Here is a 20,370-nt window from a genome sequence, read left to right as displayed (position 1 = left end):
GCCATAGTCATAACAACTAGTTTACCAGAGGAGCTAGAATGAGGGCTTCTCCAAGCCCTACTAAGTAAGAGTTATGTTCATTTTATATCTATTGTGTTCTGTCTTTTACTATAAAAGCATGAGGAGGTTGTTCAATATTATTCCCTTCTGGTTAAACTACTGTACTGCACTGCAATTTGATTTATATAAAAGAAAGGAACATCTTCAAGCCAGCAGTGTTGAAAATGTAGAGGTGGCAGCAAAACCCTGGAGGGCAAAGGAAAGAGAGACCCAGCTATTGCTCAACAGCAACAGCAACACCTACTGGCTGGTTCAAGACCAGCGTTTACTGGGATCAGGATGGCTAAAGGCATGTCCACAGCAACGGCTGGGAGAGGCTGGGAAGATGCAAGATGCAAATAAGGGCTCATAACACTATAGTCTCACAGTTGGTGCAGGTTTCAGATCATCTATTTCACACTTTTCCAGTTAGGAGTTCAAAGCATGTTACAGTAGTAGGCTGTTACGATTCCTCCCGTAGCTGGAGCCACAGGAGGCCTCTCACCTTTCACTGGAGGCCGCTCCAAAGCCGGGGCTTCACCTGAACTGGCTTTCCGGATTTTGTTCCACGGCCAGGGAGGTGTCACCACAAGAGATTTGTAGGACGACTGCTTGGAAGTCTTTGCACACTTTGTCCAGACTGAACATAGTCCAAACTGAACATAGTCCATTATTACCTATTCGCTCAGACTCTGCCTTAACCATGGTAATTAGTATCCCTACCTCATAAGGGCAATTCATCAACGCTATAAGCACATTGACTGGCATATATGTTCTCTCTATTTAAACCCCTGCTTCTTTTCTCTGATCCAAGTTATATTACTCCCTTGTTTTATTGTAACTGCATTCCTTAGCCTTCTCTTGTTTAATGTTTTTACTACTATTATTATTATTTTTATTACTTAGATCAATGTTATTTTTTACCTTTTGTTCCCTATCCACTTGTTAATTGTAAACCGACATGATGCGATATTTATCGCGAATGCCGGTATAGAAAAAATAAAAATAAATAAATAAATAAATCAGGGCCTGCCTGAGGCCAGCTCCAGTCTCAGCTTAGACTTTCTGGTTTGGGCCCCGCCCTTCTCCCTAAGGAGTCAGCCCGCAGCTTCTCTCTATACTTATAGGGCCAGCCAGGTGTGGCCCATCGGAACTCCTCCCAGGGAGTTGCCTGCTTTCTGGCCTTATAAGGACTTCACTTTAGTTTTGCCCTGCATCGGAGTTTCCTGCTCCTGGAAGTCTTGCCTTCCAGCGCTCCGTCAGGTCCATGTTCTTTGTTGGAGCTCCATGTCCTGTTTTACCTGTTCCCGATGTTCATGTTCCAAGTTCTGTTCCTGATGTCCGTGATCCTGTCCTGATGCCCGCTACCCTTGGTTCCTCGGCGACATCCTTCTTCATGTCCGCAGCTCAAGCCTCTGGAGGGACCCTCCTGCCTGAAGCCAAGTCCCGTCTTGGTCCTGTATCCTTGCCTGAAGCCAAGTTCCGTCTTGGTCCTGTGTCTTGAACTCTGTCTCGCCCTCGGATACTTGAGCTTGCTCCGTCCATGCCTAAGACTGACTGAACCTGTGCCATTCCAGCGTGGTCCGCGACCAGCCTAGGATGGGCTGTGTAGGGCGCGCCTTGGTACAGACTTCTACAGTATCTTCGCCATGTTCCAGCTTCAGCTATTCCACACCTCATCTGGAGCCTGCTTCGTAGTCAAGCGTAGTCCGTGACCAGCCCATTGGGTCCGCCCGTTTATGGTGGGCTGTGTAGGGCGTGCTGCATGGCAGCCTCAACCCAGTACTTCGCTTGCTTCTGAATCCTTGCCTGAATTCCTTGAATACCTTGAACCTTGCCTCGTTTGAGTCTTCGTTTCCAGTGCCTTGTTCCTGTGTCTTTGTCTGCCCTCGTCCGGAGTCCGGCCTGCTGCTTCTTGCCATTCCAGTGGCAGGTCCGAAAGGGCTAGGAACAGTCTGAGGACTGTTCATTACCAACATCATGATTGTTGGTTCCAGAAGCAGGCAGGTCCAGCAGAGGGTTGGATTGTCAGCTTCCACCCATGCTGGGACGTGCCTCACCTACCCTCGGTGCTTCTTGGATTCGTCTGGGTCTGTGCCGAGGCTCAAGGGCACACAATCCCCTCGAGTGGGACCGCTCCCTCAGCACTCCCATAATATAGGCTGAAAACACAAATAGGAAAAGGCTGCCAGGCAACCACATTACTTTAGGCAAAATAAAAAATAGAATGAACAAGAGATCAATGGCACTTTCTTGATGTCTACTCACTTGCTCTTCTAGCATAATAAAAAAAAAAAAAAAAAAAAGAAACCAGATTTTGATTTTGCACAGTCTTGAGAGCAGACAGTGCTGCATATGGAATACTAAATAAGGAGCATGTGGGAAACAGAGCGGTGTTTCTCAGGCTGGAGGCACAAAGCCACATGGACTCCAGCCTTTTCAAAACTATTTTAACTTTTATTTATACACAGCACTTTAAAAGAATGCAGACTGCCTTAACCTCAACAGTATTCACTTTCACATAGGGTTTTGTAGATTGCTTTCCCTCTGGACAGTGTACACTCATTTCCACTGATTTGGTCAGGACAGATTTACAGGAACTGTCTTCTCCTGGAGATGTGGGGGTGTCTTGAATCCAGCTGGGCTTACACTCTTATGCTCCCCAGCTGGTACTGCCTTCAGGCCTGTCCCCTGACCTGCAGGGTCCCATCCACAAAGTTCTCTCCCTCTGTTGGATTTAAGGTAAGCCAGGCATCTAACCTGCTCCTGCACATACAACACTCCATTACACCCCCCTTAGTTTGGACCACCTACTGGTCCAAGTGTCACTATTTCCCCTTAGATCCCATCCAGGGAAGTAGCATACACAGACTCCTCTTCAACTGGGCTCCCACCAGCTAGGCTTGGGGACGGGGATCTAGGATCAGACTCACCCCCACACCTTAGGGCTACCCCAGATGACACTGTTAGAACCCCCCACAGTCATTTATCCGAGTCCATCTGTAGCTCCGAGTTCCGCCGCCACACTAGCAGGACTGGCTGTGGGATGTGCGGCGAGTACTCTTCACTCATCTCTGTGGTGACTCGTGCCTCCTCTGCACTGTCACAACCAGCACCCTCTGGCAACTACATCGCTTAAGAGCCAACGCACTGGCTCCTCAGCAGTCCCTTTCAATGGGGTCTCCATGCTTCTTTTTGCATGACTGCCCATGGTCCCTCCTTTCTGGGCTCTCAATAGCAGTGGCGCCATCTGGCTTCTCCTTATTCCTTCTCTCCAGGGACTCCATGGTGTCTGCGGCCTCTTTAATTGGCCCTTTGGCAGCATCTCTGAGTCTCTGATATTGCCTCTCTCAGGCCGCTTTGTACTGCCCCCTTCCAGGCAGTCTGAAAAGAGCCCTGCAGAGAGCCACACAATGTTTGGGTCTCCTACAGGGTCTTCCTCAGGCCTCCCTGCAGCACCCCTCTCGGGCTTCTTCCCTCTCTCAGGGTTCTCTGCAGACCCTCCCCTCTTTAGGCCAGTCCTTTAAGCTCCTCCTTGAGCTCTTGGGTGATACAGTCATTGCCGGAGCATTAACATGGCTCTACTCCCACTCAGTTGCATTCCCCTTCGTGGAGTCTTGCCTACTCGGGACCTGAATTGGTTTCAGCCTGGTCTTTGCTTTTCCACTCCCTTCGAAGCAGTGTCCCTCTCCAGGGTAGGGCAGAAAGCTGACTATGGTGAAACCCCCGGGGGAAAGCTGGAAGCAGAGTGTGCCACAGCTACCAGAGACTCTGGGATTTCATGACACTTGCCTGCAGCTGCCTTTGCCCTCTCTGATTTAAAGGCAGTTTTCAGGGGGGGGGGGGGGGGTTCTGCTGTGCTCCTCTATGAGCTAGCAAGCTTCCAACTTTCAGTCCTCTGAAACCCAAGCAGCATTGCTTTTCTTCGGTCCCAGCCCCCTTCGCTTGGCACAGCTAGACAAACTTTTTTTTTTTTAAGCAGCCTCCCTTTCTTCAGTGCTCCATTAGCCACACAGTTTTCTCTACGGCACTGCTTTGCCTCCAGCTTCTTTGGCAGGCCACACAACAAACTTCAGATCTCCCTTGGAGGAGTGGGTCCGAATCTCATTTCTGACACCATGTGGGAAGCTGAGCAGTGTTTCCCAGGCTGGAGGCACAAGGCCACATGGACCCCAGCCTTTTCAAAACAATTTTTACTTTTATTTCTACACAGCACTTTAATAGAACGTAGACTGCCTCACCTCGTCAGTATTCACTTACACACAGGGTTTGTAGACTGGACAGTATACACTCACTCCCTCTCCTGGAAATGTGGGGGCCTCTTGGATGCAGCTGGGCTTACACTCTTATGCTCCCCAGCTGGTCACACCCTCAGGCCTCTCCCATGCCCTGCAGGGTCCCGCCCACAGGGCTCTCTCCCTCTGTGGGATTTAAGTTGGACCAGGCATCTAACCTGGTCCTACTCATGTAACAAGGGGGAAAACGGGGTCACTCCGTTACAGAGCACTTATGAAAAATAGATTAAATGGCTGATCTAACGATTCAAATCACTACTAAGACAAAGATTAGGGCTGTGCAGGCCAATTTTCATGTTTTTTTTTTTCATTCATCAGTTTTGTTTCATTTTAGTGTATGCTATTTCGAAATAACACATACGAAACAGCGCACACGATTTCAAAATTTAGGGGATAGTAATTTTTTTTGTGTGTACACTATTCTGAAAGTAATCTCTAAAACAAAACAGAATTGGCTAACAAAAAATGCACATGCCTAAGAAAGTTTACCTTTAGCTCATCTATAAATAGAGCAATTGAATTCAAATCTTTGAGGTTAACAATTTTTATTTAAATATCTGGGTGGAATGCAGTCCATTCCTTAAGTAAACATAGCTCATTTTGAACAGCTGGAAGAACCTGTGTTCAGGTGTTGGACAAGAATGGTTAACTGTGAAAATAAACCAAGCATCAGAAGCACATAATCCCCAGAACAGACATACCCATAAAGGGATTTGTGAAATTATACAAATTTAAGCACCTGTTCCCTGGTATCACAGTACCAAACTTTGAATATTGCTTTCACACAAACAAATTTCTCAGTGCCATACTCTTAAGACTCTGTTTTCACGTACATTGATTGTTTGAATGTACGTTAGTTTGGTTAAAAAATGGTGGGGAGCTGGGTATGTGATTAGAATTAGATCAACACCATTTCAATTGATTCTGCCTTTCTAAAATTAAAAAGAAAACTCTGTACATGAAAGCCGAGTCCCAAGAGTGTCACGGTGAGAAATTGTATGAAAGCAATATTCAAAGTTTAGTGCTATGGTACAAGAGTGCAGATGTTTAAATTTGTATAATTTTTACATATTGCCTTCATATTGTGGGTAACAAGAGAAATAAAAACATATGGAAAAAAATGTTAATTCTAGTGCACCACCCTTGCTTTAATTCTGCCCCAGACTTAACAGTACAAGCTACAATAGCCTTTCAAATTAATAATACCCAAATAATGTGCAATTTTAAAATCAAAACCTTGCCCAAGGTAACACATGGCAATCAGAAACGTTAGGCCCAACACTTTGTGCTTATATCCACAAGCCTGTGTGCCTTCTCTCCAGCATGTGATATATTAATCATCTCCATTTGCTGCAAACTCCAAGAGAAAAAAAACAAAACCCTACAGCGACTTTTGTTTCCAAGTCCTACATTCTTTAGTATTTTGCTGTTTTTCAGAGAATTGGGCACACACAATATTCAGAGATGAGGTCTATTTAAAAATGCAATCTTTATTTCCAAACATTACCTGCATCTTGACTGCAATGACAACGGAGATGAGCTCTTTATCCAACTCCTTTAAAACCAGTAGCTTCTTTAAAGTCAGACTGCATAACCTGCAACCAAACAGAAAGAGGGGCATTAGCAGTGGTAGCCTCAGGCTGAAGTTTCTTTTCTGCTGAGCAGTCCATCTAGAATTAATTCTCTCTCTCTCGACTCTGAACATAACATGCGCAGGGCCGGTGCTAGTGCTTTTGTTGTCCTGTGCTGCCCCTCAATCTGATTTTAAACACAGCATTTTTCTTATTATCCTAATAGCACAATAGAAACTGTTAAGTGTCACACTCAATCGCAGGTCCACTTTCCCTGCCAAAAAAAAAAAAAGCCCTGCTCCCTCCAGTGATGCAAACTTTCAAAATTGTCATCCATTCCCCTGAACAACCATTTAGTAAATGTCCCATACCCAGACATTATTAACTGCCAGCACTCAAACAGGAACAACCCTATCTATGAAAAGGCAACACTGCAAATACTACACCACGCCCTAAAACACCTATTAGGAAAGCAGAACAAACCAGGCTGTTTATAATTCCCTACACATACACAAATTATACACTAGCAAATACCCCACCTCTGTTATACAAGCAGAACACAGACAGATTCTCATCAAAAACAGAATAAAGAGACCATAAAGTATAAATAGAAATGTGTAGACAGAAATTGAACTGGAAACAAGCCAGACGCTGTATGCAACAATGGAAAAACAGAAACATCACCAGCTTCGGCTACAGACAACACAATGCAGTTTAAGAGCAAAGTACCAAGGACAACTGGCAATTCCATCACCAAAACTAGCACACCTAAATAAAATACATGAACGAGTGCTATCTTTGGCAGGTCCTTGTATATGGAATGAGCTACCAAGTGATCAGAGATTAGAACCAATTTGTTCAAGTTTTAAAAAGAAATTAAACACACATTTATTTAATCTTGCATTTGGAGAACAAAATGTTGAAGGGGAGTAAGTGAATCTGAAGGACAAGAGAAGTCGCTAGGTTACCATTATTGTTAGTATGTTTACAAATGTTTTTATTTTATTGAATTTTTACTATTTGTATATTATGAATATTTTGTTTTATTTTGATGTATCTTACTGTTTAGAATGTAATTTGTTTTAGAATGTAAACTGGTATGATTTTTTAATACTGGTATATAAATCGAAATAAATATAAAATCATAATAAAGCATACTAATAAAAATACTGCCAAAGAACTGACAAATGAAAAATCCAATTAAGAACAGAAATAAAGTTTTGCAAATTTCTAAAAAGCAATAAAATATTTCAAAATAGCAGATACGTCAAACACCAAATAATTAAAATAAAGATGGAAAAATCCCCCACTCCCTATACATAAAAACTTTTGATTTCCAGTCACCCTCTAGATTATAGGGTGTGGCACAAACTTTCTTCACACACACAATCCATACAGGCTCCCATTCTTACACCCACAAGACCCAGGAAGGCTCCCTGAGGCCTCTCTTACTCCTCCGCTAATGCAGCAATCCTATGCCTTGTTTATTAGGGGAGGAAAGCAGGAGCTGTTTCACAGCTGTAGGAACTTGTTCTGTGGCTCATCTTCGAGTGCCAGCCCTGCTGTATTCAAAACTCACGGGGCTAGCAATTCCTGTTTGCTCATCTCACAATGCACGAGATGAGCATAGAAGAGCTAGCTCCATGAATTTTGAATGCTGCACAATGGATTCCCTCTTATTCTGCCCCTGGGTCAGATCATGTCGTGCACGAGCTGAGGGGCAATGTGCGGGCTTTCCTTTCTTCTGCCGCCAGTGGGATGGGGTCCACTGGCAGTTGGGCCTCTCCCTACATCATCTTGGATACTACTTACCCTGAGCCACGTAATATGCCGAGCTCCAATCAAAGCTGATGCATGAAAGAGTTGAAAAGTTCATAGACAGAATGGAGATTGTAATAAAAGCATCCTTCCACCTTCAAAAGTAGTTGCAGACAATAAGACCCTCCCTTTTGAAGATGCAGAAAAGCCTTCAGATTTTGAATACAGTCACAAGGATATTGTATCATATAGATCCTCCTTAAAACTAATTTCCTAGATCACAGCGGTGGACCTACTGCCACTCCTGAGAGACTTAAAGGTCCTCTACATGTGGCACCCTGTATCCAGAGCAAAATAGGGATAACATTCCTTGAAGGAACTCAGCTTATCACAGATGCAGTCATTTGACTATTTCGAGGTGGCAAAAAAATGCTGTTGTGGGTGCTGCAATGCAAAAAGGCAACTAAGATAAGAAAAGTGAAAAAACAATGGAAAAAAACAAAAAATTGAAAGGATTCTGAAAAAAATTCTGGAACGACTGAGTACCCCATCCATGCTGTGTTCATACAAAAAAAAAAAAATACCAGAGCCTCTCAAGGCAATGCCTGCACAGGAACCTCTGTACATGCACAATAGCGCTCAAAACTCTACAAGCTAGGAGAGGCTAGTCCATTCGGCATCGCCAGATGGCGGCTAATTCAGCCTGCTTACCCATGGAAAAGAATCCTGGGCAACTCGTCAGTTTGATTTCATCCACCACCCTCCCCCTATCTCGTACCTATCCCAGGCTCTTTTTCTGTTACAAAGATAACTCTCTACTCTCCACCAGTTAAGAGGAACATTTTCATAATAGGAGTCAATTAGCAGTTTTGAACCTGCAATTAACCCTGATTTTAGCAAGTGACTCGTTTTAGGATTGTTGTTGGACATTCACAAACTAAGACAAGTCACTTAGTTAATTTTAAAAAAACCTTAGATTTTAAAAAACATCAAATAATTTAACACACCTTAACTAAGTAATCTTGTGGTTTCAGTCATATTTCACTGACATGGAACAGTGTGCTCAAATGGGTAGCGATTCATCAGACTGGATTCCAATTAAATCTGGTGTTTCACAGGGTTTAATTCTAGCAACCGTTCTGTTCAATGTTTACAGCCATTGTGTGAAGTTCTGTGTAAGCTAGGAGTTATCTATTATCTATAATTTTATATCCCTATCTAAAAGGATAATGATTATACATTTTTTTTGTTGAGACCTGCATGTCAGTGGAGACTGTTAAAAGATATGTTAATGCTATATTGTGTGCTGAGCCTAGTGCATAGGCCAACGAGCTCTTGATGAGCTTTCTGGACACGCAAGGCTATCACCCGACCCAATAAGGGGATTAGCACGTCTAAACCAGTGCATACCTAAACCAGTGCGTACCTAATAGCATTAATCACATGTAAATGCAAGTAGATGAGGATATTAGCTATTAACCCCCTGAAGCACACGTTTTAACACGGAAAACTTAACACGTCCCCACAAAGCAGCCCAAAATACTGCTTTTCTGTGGTTCCTCCTCCTCAGAATCATCCCAATACTAAGTAGGTGGAAACACAGGAAGCAGCATGACAAAGAAAACATTTTGCTGGTGGACAGGTTAGGGAAACGGACACCATTAATTGAGCATCTGTTTCCCTAACTCGTGGCACAGCCACTTCTCCCGGGCACCCGATGCCATGGACGTGCTGGGACACAAATTATTCCTAGCGTGTCCTTTTTAGCATGACTCCTCATTTAAATAATGCATCGCGCGCCCAGGAGAGGTAGCTGGGCACGCATTAGGAGAGCAGGTGCTCAATCACAAGCGTCCGTTTTACACAAGCCAATATTGCATTGGCCTGAATGTCTCCAAAACCTGTGTGTGGATAGGTAAGATATCAGATTGTGTGTTGTGATTAGGGACAGAGTACTGGAAGAATATTGTTACTACGTGCAGTGATAGAATAATCCTACAGGAAAGAGAAACACTAAGCTCTGATTGATAGCCTAGCATTGCTTAACACAAAGAAATCTGAGCTCAAGACCGACTGAACAAAGAAATCCTTACAACGCATGCCCACACACTATATATTCCCGTTTGTAGTCCAAAATTCTTTGGGACAAATGGAATATGCCAGATGCATCATCTCCTCCACAGTAGATGCTCTCATACCTGGGGGAAAACAGCTTGAACTGGATGCTAACTTCTTGCGGGGACAACATAGGGTCTTGCTACTTATCTTCTTGTGAGCAAGGATAAGGGGGACATGAGACCTATGATTGTGTTTGGATGTATTCTAGTCTCTTTTTCTCTCTCTTTTTCCTGTTCTGTACATAAGTGTGTTATTAGTAAATGTTTTTTACCTTATTTTCTTATATGCATGCTTTAGTCTGATATATTGCCTGAGATATTTAGTTTTTTGGTTTTTTTTTTAACCAGAACTCTTGAACCACTATACTGTTTTCTAAATTAAACATTTTTACTGATCTCCTGTGTTTTTCCTCACACAGTTTATTACCAGTGAACCGTGCATTGCAGCCCAGTCACTCTCCACTTTACAGATGGATTATGGAGTTATGCAACTCCCAATGTTATTTATGGCCCAAAACCAGGGAGTCTTATTAGATTTGTGTCTCTCTTTTAAAAACCATGTGAAACAAGTAGTTAGCATTTTTAAAGTGAAATTGCTAAAACCACTTAAAAGCTGCTACCTAGTGACCTGTTTAGATCTGTGCACTACCCACAACGTACCTATCTCGTACCTAGTTCTTGGGAGAAGTGCCCAGGAGAAGTGCCCGTACCACGAGTTAGGGAAACAGATGCTCAATTAATGGTGTCAGTCTCCCTAACCTGTCCACCAGCAACATTTTTTTCCTTGTCATGCTGCTTCCTGTTTCCACCTACTTAGTAGGAACATAGGTACGTCTGTCAGAAAACAAGATGCAGAGAGAAATCATGAAGACACGCCCACTACCCGCATCACCACTGGTCCGGGAAACCATTAAAATGGCGGCACTATTGGTGGGCTGCTGGTGAAGGGCCATAAAGGGCTCTGTCCCTTTGCTCACAATTTTGTTGACTTTATATATACTTTGAAAAGCATGGCCTGAGATTGTCTGGAGACCAGTGGCTCTAGGGAGAGATCACTATGATAACCTGTCATAAGAAATTGCCATGCTGGGTCAAGACCAAGGGTCCATTAAACCCAGCATCCTGTTTCCAACAGAGGCCAAACCAGGCCAGAAGAACCTGGCAATTACCCAAACACTAAGAAGATCTCATGCTACTGATGCCAGTAATAGCAGAGGCCATTCCCTAAGTCTACTTGATTAATTGCAGTTAATGGACTTCTCCAGAACTTCTCCAAACCTTTTTTAAACCCAGCTACACTAACTTCACTAACCACATCCTCTGGCAACAAATTTCAGAGCTTAATTGTGCATTGAGTGAAAAATAATTTTCTCTGATTAGTCTTAAATGTGCTATTTGCTAACTTCATGGAGTGCACCCTAGTCCTCCTATTATCCTAAAGTGTAAATAACCAATTCACATCTACTCGTTCAAGACCTCTCACTATTTTAAAGACCTCTATCATATCCCCCTCCTCAGCCATATCTTCTCCAAGCTGAACAGCCCTAACCTCTTCATACTTTCCTCATAAGAGAGCTGTTCCATTCCCTTTATCATTTTCGTCACCCTTCTCTGTACCTTCTCCATCACAACTATATCTTTTTTGAGATGCTGTGACAGAATTGTACACAGTATTCAAGGTGCGGTCTCACCATGGAGCGACAGAGATATAACATTTTCCGTTTTATTAACCATTCCCTTCTTCCTAACATTCTGTTTGCTTTTTTGACTGCTGCAGTACATTGAGCCGACGATCTCAAAGTATTTTCCACCATGATGCCTAGATCTTTTTCCTGGGTGGAAGCTCCTCGTGTAACTACAGCAAGGGTTATTTTTCCCTATATGCAACACCTTGCGCTTGTCCACATTAATTTCATCTGCTATTTGGATGCCCAATCTTCCAGTCTCGCAAGGTCCTCCTGCAATGTATCACAATCCGCTTGTGATTTAACTACTCTGAATAATTTTGTATTATCTGCAAATTTGATAATCTCATTTGTCATATTACTATTGAAAAGCACTAGTCCAAGTACGGATCCTTGAGGCACTCCACTGCTTACCCTTTTCTACTAAGAAAACTGACCATTTAATCCTACTCTGTTTTCTATCTTTTAACCAGTTTGTAATCCACGAAAGGACATCACCTCCTATCCCATGACATTTTAGTTTTCTTAGAAGCCTCTCATGAGGGACTTTGTAAAACGCCTTCTGAAAATTCAAATACACAACATTTACCGGTTCACCTTTATCCACATGTTTATTAACCCCTTCAAAAAAATGAAGCAGATTTGTGAGGCAAGACTTCCCTTGGGTAAAAACTTGTTGACCATGTTCCATTAAACCATGTCTTTCTATATGCGCTGTGATTTTGATGCTTAGAACACTTTCCACTATTTTTCCTGCCACTGAAGTCAGGCTAACCGGTCTGTAGTTTCCCAGATCGCCCCTGAAGCCCTTTTTAAATATTGGTGTTACATTGGCCACCCCTCCTGTCTTCAGGTACAATGGATGATTTTAATGAAAGGTTACAAATTTTAACTAATAGATGTGCAATTTCATTTTTTAGTTCCTTTAGAACCCTAGGATCCATACCATCCAGTCCAGGTGATTTGCTACTGTTTAGTTTATCAATCTGGCCTACTACATCTTCCAGGTTCACAGTGATTTGGTTCAGTTCATCTGGCTCATCACCCTTGAAAACCATCTCCGGACTGGTATCTCCCCAACATTCTCATTAGTAAACACAGAAGCAAAAAAATTAATTTAGTCTTTCTGCAATGGCATTATCTTCCCTAAGAGACCCTTTAACCCCTCGGTCATCTAACGGTCCAACCGACTCCCTCACAGGTTTCTTGCTTTGGATATATTTTTAAAAGTTTTTATTAGGGTCAACTTAATTTCAAATTCTCTCTTTAACTGGCTTATCAATGTTCTACACTTAACTTGACAAAGCTTATGCTTTTTATTATTTTCTTTAGATGGATCCTTTTTCCAATTTTTGAAGGATTTTTTTTGGCTAAAATAGCCTCTTTCACCTCACCTTTAACCATGCCGGTAATAGTTTTGCCTTCCTTCCACCTTTCTAAATGCATGGAATACATCTAGACTGCGCGTCTAGGATTGTATTTTTAATCAATGTCCATGCCTGTTGAACACTTAACCTTTGCAGCTGCACCTTTCAGTTTTTTTCTATTTTCCTCATTTTATCACAGTTTCCCTTTTGAAAGTGTAATGTTCCACTAAGAATTTAATCTAAAATAGCTTCCTCTCTCGTTGGTTCTTGAACCAATTGCTCCATGAAGCAGTCATTTATTACATCCAGGATCTTTATGTCTCTAGCATGTCCTGATGTTACATTTACCCAGTTAATATTGGGGTAATTGAAATCTCCCATTATTACTGCACTGCCAAATTGGTTACCTTCCCTGATTTCTCTTAGCAATTAGTCATCTCTGACCATTTTGTCCAGGTGGCTGGTAGTATACTCCCATCACTATACTCTTACCCAGCACACATGGGATTTCTACCCATATAGATTCCTTTGAGCATTTAATCTCTTATATGATCTTCATCCTGTTGAACTCTATACCCTCCCAAACATAAAGTACCACACCCCCACCAAGTTGATCCTCCCTATCATTGCCATAAAATTTGTACCCCGATATAGCACTGTCCCGTTGGTTATCCTCCGTCTACCAGGTCTCCCAGATGCCAATTATGTCAATCTCATCATTTACTGCTATACACTAACTCTCCCATCTTACTTCTTAGACTTCTGGCATTGGCAAACAGACATTTCAAAGTGTGGTTTTTGTTTGTATTAACAACCTGCTTTTCAGTTGATAGGGATAATTTAGAAATATTTAGCTCGGGTGATTTTTTACTTATAGGCACATGGACTACGTTTGCTTTTATTGGACCCTCTCTATTGGGATGCCCTTACTCTCCTGTTTCATTAGTATCCTTCAAGGATACATTCCTCCGAACTATGCACTGCTGAGTGACTGTCTGCTTTCCCCCTTGTCTAGGTTAAAAGCTGCTCTCTCCTTTTTAAAAGTTAGTGCCAGCAGCTTGGTTCCACCTTTTGGAAAAGTCTCCCCTTCCCCAAAGGTTTCCCCAGTTCCTTTCAAAACTGAATTCTTCTTCCCTGCACCATCGTCTCATCCATGTGGATATAAAGAGGGTTAGGAGAGTTCCAAGTTGTTTACTCTATCCTCCATGGGAACCATTTAAACCAGCTATTAAGAAACTCGACTCCACTAATTTGTCTATGCTGTATTTGAATGCTTCTTCAGTGAGAAAGAAGTTAGATATTATTTCTGGTTATCTTGCCAATGGCTGACTGGATATTTTTGACCAAAATATGGCCCCCCTATAAATTTACATTGTCCAGGAGGATACTCCAATTTCCATCATAGGAGGAAAGTGAGGAGAGTTGGTAGGGTCATGTTATTTTATAATCTTCCCTAGACCTACAGTTGCATTTTTCTGTCATTAGCAATGATTGTGAGAACATAATGGTGAAACTAAATGAATGGTTTATTGCATTCTTGTATTGTCCACCAGGAAAAATCTCTGATAATATATTTTTCATTGATTTTTTAATGGGAGTTATAAATGCACTCTAAGGGGTAGATTTTAAAAGATGCATGTGCACATGGATGCACTAGCCTGCACATGTTATAAAATTGGGTGGCTGCACACAAGTGCTCCAGATTTTACAATCTGCGCGCACAAGGAGGGGGTGAATTTTTGCAAATTATGCACGGCGACACAATCGGGCCTTTCCCAGTTCCTTCCCAGTCCACTGGGAGGGAATATCCCTATCCCCCTCCCCTTTTCTCCTCTCCGCCTCCTACACCCTTCCTATCCTTTTTTTTTTTGTTGTTTTTCAATTTCTTCAGGGCCAGAGCTCAAGTAAGTTGTGCGCGCCGGCCAGCTGCCAGCATGCGAGTCGAGACAACGTACAATGGGGCTGTCCCGTCCCCGCCCAGACCCCACCCCATCGAAGAGGTCCAGCACTTATGTGCGTACCGGGGTTTACGCATGTAGCCGGGACCTTTTTAAAGTATGCACAGCGCACGTACAAGGCCCGGTTTTACGCACGCAGGCCTTTTAAAATCCAGGCATAAGGTTCTGATTATTGGGGATTTAAATATTCATTTAGATTGTAAGCCAAGAGGTATTTGTGAGGAATACTGGGAATTAAAGTGCTTTGTGTTTTAAGCAACTATTATGGTGTCTACACTTAAGGCCATATTCCGAATCAAATTCTTGTAACTGAGCTGCCTGGTGCTCAGTCCTCCGTTAAGAATGTTTTAATTCAGCTGATTTCTTGGTCCGACCACTCCCCAATCTATTTTATATTAAATAGATTGAGAGACTCTAATTTGAGTAAAACTTTCTCTGCTACCAGAGCTTCCACAAGACCTACTGACCCTGAGAAGTTTAAGAACAAATGGGTGTGTGAAAAATGTTAGATTTACTTCTGCCGATAGTTTAGCAAGGTCACAGAATTCTGTCTTTTCCACTGCTAAACACAAAGCTATTTTATACAAAAATAAGGGACTAACTTTTTTCATGCCAGGGTCCCATGGTTTAATCAAGAGCTTCAGATGAGCAAAAGATCAATGCAAGGGGCAGAAAGAAGATAGCCGAAGTCTCCTTCTGTTGAACTCCAGCAAAGTTTCCTAACAGCTCGGAAAGCCTACAAGGAATTATTTGAGGCTCGCAAAAAGAAGATTTCGCTACGCAATTTCAAGGCTCCTTGAACTGACCTCCTGAGCTATTTTATATAATTAAGTCCATAAAGGATCAGCTAGTCTCAAGAGATAAAACTCCTGTTTTTAGCTCCCAGGACGATATTAACATTGCCCAATCAATTTCAAAAAAAGACTTAAAACCTGGCTTTTCGAGCAAGCGTTCAAATCATGATAATAAATCACATCAACTTCCACACACCGGCAAATAATCCATCCAAAGACTCTCAATCAAGCCCAAAACATAACACTTCACATTCAAAGATAATTTTAAGTTTCCCATTCTTCCTTTATGTTTAAGTTATTTTACCCATGTATTCTGTTCCAAGTTTTAAGTCCCTGTTCTATGTAACTTGCATTCTACATGCATGTCTTGTTCAGTTATAATGTAAACCGAGCTGATATGCAATCCTGCATGAAGCCCGGTATATAAAAATGTTAAATAAATAAATAAATAAATATAATGTGGAAAAGCTCTGCTCCCTGAGGACCAAGGCCAAGTCTCACTTGGAAATGTTGGGAGACTGTGCATCATCCCAACCTCTTGAAGGTTCCTTTTTGCCTACTGGTTGTGCTGGTATATGGGATAGTTTTGACTCTGCAGTGGCTAGTATAGTATAGTCCTTTATGGCAAGTTAGAAAGCTAGTTTTTTCTCGATCCCTGCGCATTTGCATTTATATGATGAAGGAGAAGTTATCTGTCAGTGTCCTTGATTAATTTGTCTCTGCAGGAGGGGTATATGTGCCAGGAATATTAACACAATATTAAAACAAGTGAAAGTTCACCCAATATTGATAAAAAGGGAGCCCTCAGTGAAAAAGCCCTCAAGTTTTTGCCCAATTTCAAATTTAGCTACACTGGCAAATATTAAAGCAGCTGCTGTATGACCAACTATTGAATTTTGTAGAGGATCATGATATACTGCACCTTAGTCAATATGGTTTTCGTAAATCAGATAGCACTGAAACATTGCTGTTATCAGTTCATGATTTTTGGCTGCGCAAACACAATTGTGGGGGTGCTTTCATAGGTATCTTTTTAGATACACGTTCTGCATTCGACACTAGCACATATTCTTGATCATTTGAAAGAAATATGAATTGGGGTCAAGAGTTTTCCTTGTACCTAGAATCAAGAGTCCAGCAGGTTGTTTTTGATAATGTCACCTCCGAACAATATGTAAGGCTTGTAGGAATTCCCTAGGGGGTCAGTGCTCTCTGCAATATTGTTTAATCTTTCTCTTAGCCCCTGTGTTCTAGACTTAAGAGTCAGGCTGCTATTTTTTGAACATAAGCTGATATTCAGTTCTTTTTACACCCGATAAAGGATGATTTGCAAGCTGTATTGAAGAAAATAGGGGAGATTCTATATATATTGTATATATATGGATGAGCAATAAACTTGTTAAACCTGGCCAAAAAAACAAAGCTATCTGCTTCTCTAGAATAGATAATTATCTACAAAAACCAAGTCACCTCCCTTATAGTATCTGGTGTGTCTATCCCATTTAAGGAAGTGGTTAGGAACTTGGGGATCCTTTTTGACTCCAGGCTATTCTTCAGTCCTCAGTTTCAGCAAATTTTGTGGTCTGGTTACTTTATGTTGCTCTTGCTTCATCACCTGAGATATATTCTTGATCAGAGAAACTTTTGAACGGTAATGCATGTGCATGTACTTACTGTCGACTATTGGAACTTGCTGGATGTGGGATTGCCAGCTTCTAGGATTAAGGCTGTTCAGATCCTTCAGAACTTGGGGGCCCAATTGGTATCAGGGGGTGGCCACCGTGACCAAATTTCTCTGATACTGGAAAATTTACATTGACTGCCAGTAAAGTGAGCAAGCTAAATTTAAACTTCTAGTATTGGTTTTTCAAGTTTTGAAATGTGATGGTCCCCAGTAAAGGAACTTAGATCCTCACAGCAAATGCTGCTAGAAAGCCCGTCTATAAAAACGGCTGATCTACCACTAGAAATCGTGCTTTTTCCTTGGCTAGGCCCACAGTCTGGAATTTATTTCCAGATTCACTAAAGATATTAGAATTTTTAGAAAGCAGCTCAAAGCTCACCTCTTTTATGAGTCTTTTGGTTGCAGCAGTGTATAACCAATGTTGTGCAGTAATTTTATTTTATTTTTTATTTTTTACTATGCTGTATTTTGTTTTAGCATCTTATAATGTATTTTATATGCATGTCCAGATTTTTAATTTGTCTAGCACAGTGTTGACCGATATAGGCATACAATAAATATTTTAAATCAATAATACACTTGTTTTATAGGCTCTATTATATGGGCAGTTAGACTAGTAATAGTTTATATATGGGGTTACCTTAAAAACATTTAAAGGCTTTACAAATGACTCAGCATGTTGTTGCCCGCATGTTTTTAGGAGTGGCTCGTACAGACCATATTATTCTGGTCATGCATAGCCTTCATTGGGTTTAGAAGCAAATTGAAAACTTGTTCACAAGCTACTGATTACCAGTTTGCATTGTTCATTAGCAAATACTTTAGAGCTGCATTCCTCAGAACATCAATTATGTCCTCCAACACTCAGCTACTGATGATTTCCTCTGTACAGACCTAGAAATTGTAGTTAACGCATTCTTGTGCTTAGTCCGCAAGACAAGAAATGACCAGGAAACGTGCTTTTTCAGTGGCAGGTCCTCTACTTTGGAATTCCCTACCAACCTCTTAGAACCATATCCAATTCAAAGGAATTCAAGAAAATATTAAACTCAAATCTTTGTTGTACTGCTTTCAGTTTAACTTAGACTAATACCACCATCCCACTTATGCCATTCTCTTCTATATCATGTGTTTTATTTGCCTTGTTTTAAAACTGATTTTATTTTATTATTGATTGCCTATGTTTTTATTTTTTGAATTATATATGTCCTATCCAATTTGTAAACCGCCTAGACCAAATCATGTATAAGCAGAATATAATAAACTTTTAAATAAAAATAAAATATGATCCAGTATGTTGGAATGAGTTACCAATCGAATTGCGAATGGAAAGAGATTTAAAAAAAACAAAAAACTTTTCACAAGCATGTAAAAGCTTTATACTTTACTGAAGCTTATGGAAAGAAAATGTAAATTTTCATGTTTTTATTATTGTTTTTGTCATTTTTATTTCATGTTTTGTTTTATTGATCTATTATGAACGTCTGAACTATGCTCCTCGCTGAACATTGCGGAAAATAAGAACTTTTAATAAGTAAATAAATAGAGGGAAGGTCCTCATCAATGGAATGCATTACCTCCGGACCTCAGGCAAGAGCATTGCCCATCTTCTTTCAAAAAAGACTTAAAACATGGCTATTTAGCCTAGCCTTCCCTGACCCCTAACTCTTTCCTTCCCAGACGCCAGACTCCAGCTTTCACAAACTCTTAATTCTAGCCATATCAGACTTTCAGTTCCTCCTCTGACACCCCAATCAGTCGAGACAGTTTGTCAACGTCACTCCCATTATGATTCTTAATCAATTTTCGCTTATATTATGTTTCTTAATCAATTTTCACTCCTATTATGATTCTTAGTCTTCTTTCCCACGCTTTCCCTAAGATGCCATGTTATGTTTTGATATATCTGGTTATGCAATGTTGTCTCAATTACCTGTCCTAAGCGCTCCTCTAAGACGCCTTGTTTGTTACAAAATATGACGATATGTTGAGTTATACAATCTGTTAAGTTATAGTTATATGTTACGATATGTTAAGCTATACGTTATAACAAGTTGCCGTTACGATAGGTTAATTTATAACTCCTTATTTAATTGCTTCACTGTTCTATGTAACGCTCCTTAGCGAATTTTTGTAGTTATGTTGTAAACCGGTGTGATTTGTATTCTTATAGGAACATCGGTATAGAAAAATTAAAAATAAATAAATAAATAAATGACTGTCAGCATTGTTAAAAGTTGAGGCGAGAGAGGCTAGTCTAGCCAAAAGAACATATGTAAAAAAAAAAAAAAAAAAAAAAAAAAGGGAAAAGGAATCCAAATTCCTTTCCCTGCAGGGAAATTGATTTATATTGGCGAGGGCCTGACACCCAAGGAGCTCTTCCTCTTCCTCACTGGCATTCTGCAGAACTTTACCCTGAAGCCTTCTGGTGCAAGGAAGCAAATATGTATCACCTCAGAGTACAACGGTTTGAGCAGGTTATCCCATCAGTGCCAGCTCTGCCTCATTCCTCTCTAATGCAGTGGTTCTCAATCTTTTTCCCATCGTGACACCTGACAGACCACGCTCACATGTGTGACGCTGCTCATTACAATTCACGGCGGAAATAAAAAATAAAGGCCCAGTATTATTTTTATTGTTAAGAATGACACAAGGTAAAGATACGTCTGTCTGAACAGAAATAGCATAAATAGAAAATATCCCACACCAAAACAGCACCAATTTCCAGCACTTAACAGTAACCACCTAACCTAAGAAAATGCAACACTGAAATATTACACCAGGCCTTAAAACACCAATACATCTCCTATTAGGAAAACTGACCAAGTCAGGCTGCTATAGAGCCCTACACAGAAACTACACACCAGCAGAAAACCTCACCTGAATCACATGTGCTGACCCTCTCCTAACAAAGAATAAAGAGACCAAAGCGCATAACTAGAAGCATGCAGACAAAAACTGAATTGGAAACCGCAACAAGCCAGAGTCTCTGTATGCAGTGCAACAAAGGAAAAAAAACATCACCCATCCTTATACAACAAATCAGTTTTGATTACTGGCATTTTGATTACTGGCAGCCGACGGCCCTTTGCCCCTACTATG

General features: G+C 41.2%; 1 protein-coding gene across 4 annotated transcripts in view; it reads right to left on the bottom strand.

Moving 5' to 3' along the window:
• Positions 1-20,370, bottom strand: part of PACS2 (phosphofurin acidic cluster sorting protein 2) — a 490,004-nt gene that overhangs the window by 174,407 nt on the left and 295,227 nt on the right. For all 4 annotated transcript variants that reach the window (XM_029598809.1, XM_029598810.1, XM_029598811.1 and 1 more), the window contains exon 2: positions 5,842-5,929. In XM_029598809.1, the coding sequence (XP_029454669.1) occupies positions 5,842-5,929 (88 nt within the window). The remainder of the gene's footprint in view (positions 1-5,841; positions 5,930-20,370) is intronic.

This window comes from Rhinatrema bivittatum, chromosome 4 (assembly GCF_901001135.1).
Source record: "Rhinatrema bivittatum chromosome 4, aRhiBiv1.1, whole genome shotgun sequence".
NCBI classification, from domain to species: Eukaryota; Metazoa; Chordata; class Amphibia; order Gymnophiona; family Rhinatrematidae; genus Rhinatrema; species Rhinatrema bivittatum.
Note: the sequence above shows the minus strand (reverse complement) of the source record. Positions and strands in the feature narration are given on the sequence as shown.